The sequence below is a fragment of the Palaemon carinicauda genome, chromosome 13, assembly GCF_036898095.1.
Source record: "Palaemon carinicauda isolate YSFRI2023 chromosome 13, ASM3689809v2, whole genome shotgun sequence".
NCBI classification, from domain to species: Eukaryota; Metazoa; Arthropoda; class Malacostraca; order Decapoda; family Palaemonidae; genus Palaemon; species Palaemon carinicauda.
The window spans coordinates 135,431,761-135,434,919 of NC_090737.1; the positions used below are offsets into that span (position 1 = coordinate 135,431,761).

The 3,159-nt window shown below is 32.4% G+C and overlaps 1 protein-coding gene across 3 annotated transcripts in view; it reads left to right on the top strand.

Annotated features, from left to right (window-relative positions):
• The first annotated feature begins 1,026 nt into the window (after nt 1-1,026).
• The window catches only part of LOC137652104 (soma ferritin-like), a 13,369-nt gene continuing 11,236 nt past the window's right edge, over nt 1,027-3,159 (top strand). The window contains exon 1 of one of the 3 annotated variants that reach the window (XM_068385307.1): nt 1,027-1,268. In XM_068385307.1, coding sequence (XP_068241408.1) covers nt 1,195-1,268 — 74 coding nt within the window. In that variant the 5' untranslated portion in view covers nt 1,027-1,194. The remainder of the gene's footprint in view (nt 1,269-3,159) is intronic. The other 2 variants (XM_068385306.1, XM_068385308.1) reach the window with 2 other exon arrangements.

Genomic DNA, 3,159 nt, shown 5'->3' on the forward strand with positions numbered 1-3,159 from the left:
CCTTTTCTATAAAAATTCCTAAAGCAACTTGTTAACTGAAGCATAGGTTTTAAAGGTCGCTCATGAATGGCAGAGGCAAGGGACAGTGACATTGTCCTAGCAAGCAGGACAATACCCTAGAGACTGACCATATATTATTTATTGTTATTATTACTTGCCATGCTACAACCCTAGTTGGAAAAGCAGGAGGCTATAAGCCCAAGGGCTCCAACAAGGAAAATAGCCCAGTGAGGAAAGGCAATATGGAAAAACTACAAGAAGTATAAGAACAATAATAACATTAAAATAAATATTTCATATATAAACTATAAAAAAAAACTTGAAAATAACAAGAGGAATAGAAACAAGATAGAATAGTGTGCCCGAGTGTACCCCCAAGCAAGAGAACTGTAACCCAAGACAGTGGAAGACCATGGTACAGAGGCTATGGCACTACCCAAGACTAGAGAACAATGATCACCGCCTAAGCCCGCTCTTCACCCACGCTCAGACCAGGGAAGGCCAGCCAATGGCTGCTGATGATTCAGCAGGTAGACCTATAGGCTCCCCCATCCTTAGCTCACAAGGATGGTGAGATTGCAGACACTACAAGAAACTAACGAGTTTGAGAGGAACTCGAACCCCAGTCTGGCGATCACCAGGCAGAGACGTTACCAATAGACCACGAGAACCCTAATAGTGGGTCAACGTTGGCATAAATGAGAAAGCAAAATAATGTAAGTGTTCAATATTTACTCAAAATGTAAGAATAAACAAAAACAGGGGTAAAGATACTGTTAAACTCTGCAAAGCAATTAGAATTACTCATTCATTATAATGTAACCTGAACCTTACACCTCTTAACGGTCTTAAAACCCACGTAACAATGTATAAATAAAAATTTCATCATTTTCGTAAAGCATCTTACATCGGGCATAGGTCACGGGACCCTATAAATGCAGGCGGGTATACGGGCAAAGGGACATTCATATACAGTCGTCGAAGACTGGTGTTCACTTCATTTACTGACGATAAGTTTTATCTATATAAAAATTAATTTACAAAGGAAAAGTTTAAACAAATTAAATCTAACTACTTTAGATTAAATCATATTCTCTTCTTTATCTGTAAATCTAAATAAAAAGGAAATTTAAAAGATAGAATCACGAGAAAACATCGGTAAAAATATAGTTGATTTGCGAAAGGTGATCGAAAATGAATTCGTTGTATATATCTCTCTTTGCAACAGCAGTGTTGCTCGTAGCAACGGCAGAAAGGACCAAGAAAGAGTGAGTATTATTTATTTTTTATTGTCTTACTAACAAAAAACTATTAAAGTAAATATTTCATATTAACTATTTAAAGATTCAAACATTAAATGAATATTATAAAACTTGAATGAGAAATAAATTAGTTTTTTTTATTAGTTTGTAACATATTCCAAGTCTTTTCTAATTATTTCAAATTTCCTATTGGTCAATAATAATAGTTATGAGGATATCAACTAAATAGTAATAGTGGTTGGGTAAAGTAAGCAGAATTTATAAAAATAACTTGCTAGCAATTTGGGAATACTTTTAATTATACATATATTTGTAATCAAAATGAATAATGGCAATAACAACAAAGTATATTATACACACATTATATATATATATATATATATATATATATATATATATATATATATATATACTGTATATATATATACAGTATATATATATATATATATACACATATATACAAATATATTTATTTATATTTATATATGCATATATATATATGTATGTATATATATACATATATATATATATATATATGATATATATATTATATATGTGTATATAAATTCATATATATATATATATATATATATATATATATATATATATTATATGTGTATATATACACATATATATATATAAATATATATCTATATATATACACATATATACGTATATATATATATGTATATGTATATATATATATATATATATATATATATATATATATATACACATCTAGCTGCGCTCATGGGGAGAGAAGTAGTCATACCCTGGTGAGAGGGGTACCCTTACAGGCACACATGGAAATCACACACTCCCACAAATTGCCGAACCAGCTGGTTGTAGTTAGGAAGGGGGAAGTTGAAGATAAGATTTGAATCTGTGTGTGTGCGTCTGTTCATATCTATCTAAACAATTAGACGTCATTTTTTGACGGCTCGCGTACACTATAGTCCATTTCTTTTAGCGAGGCAGATTTGCACCGACTCGTAGGGGTGCCCTTTTAGCTCAGAAAAGTTTACTGATCCCTGATTGGTTGGACAAGATAATTCTAACCAATCAGCGATCAGGAAACTTTTCCGAGCGAAAAGGGCACCGCTGCGAGTCGGTGCAAATCTGCCTCGCTAAAAGAAATGGACTATAGTTGGAATAGAATAGGAGAATAGAAATAGAAAGATGGAACTTATTCCCGATTCCTGATTCCCGATGGAATCCGTAGACCATTCCTAGATTATTATAGCTAGAAAAACAGAAGTGAGAAAATTCCAAAGCTTGAATATTCTAAGAGAAATATTATCATAGGGAAAACAGAAGAAGTGAGAACATTCCAAAGCTTGAATATTCTTAGAGAAATGTTATCATAGGGAAAACAGAAGAAGTGAGAAAATTCCAAAGCTTGAATATTCTGAGAGAAATTTTGTCATAGGGAAAACAGAAGCAGTGAGGAAATTCTAAAGCTTGAATATCCTTAGAGAAATGTTATCATAGGGAAAAGAGAAGAAGTGGGGAAATTCTAAAGCTTGAATACTCTTAGAGAAATGTTGTCATAGGGAAAACAGAAGAAGTGAGAACATTCCAAAGCTTGAATATTCTTAGAGATATGTTATCATAGGGAAAACAGAAGTGAAAAAATTCCAAAGCTTGAATATTCTGAGAGAAATGTTGTCATAGGGAAAACAGAAGCAGTGAGAACATTCTAAAGTTTGAGTATTCTCGAGATATGTTATCATAGGGAAAACAGAAGCAATGAGAAAATCCTAAGGGGTGACAGTGAAAGACTCATATAATCTTATTTTTCCTAAGGGGCGTGTTTCTTTCGAAAGAATGATCAGAATATACATTGAGAAAAAATCTGACTTGTTTCGCTCATATCTATTTCTTCAGATTCTCAAAA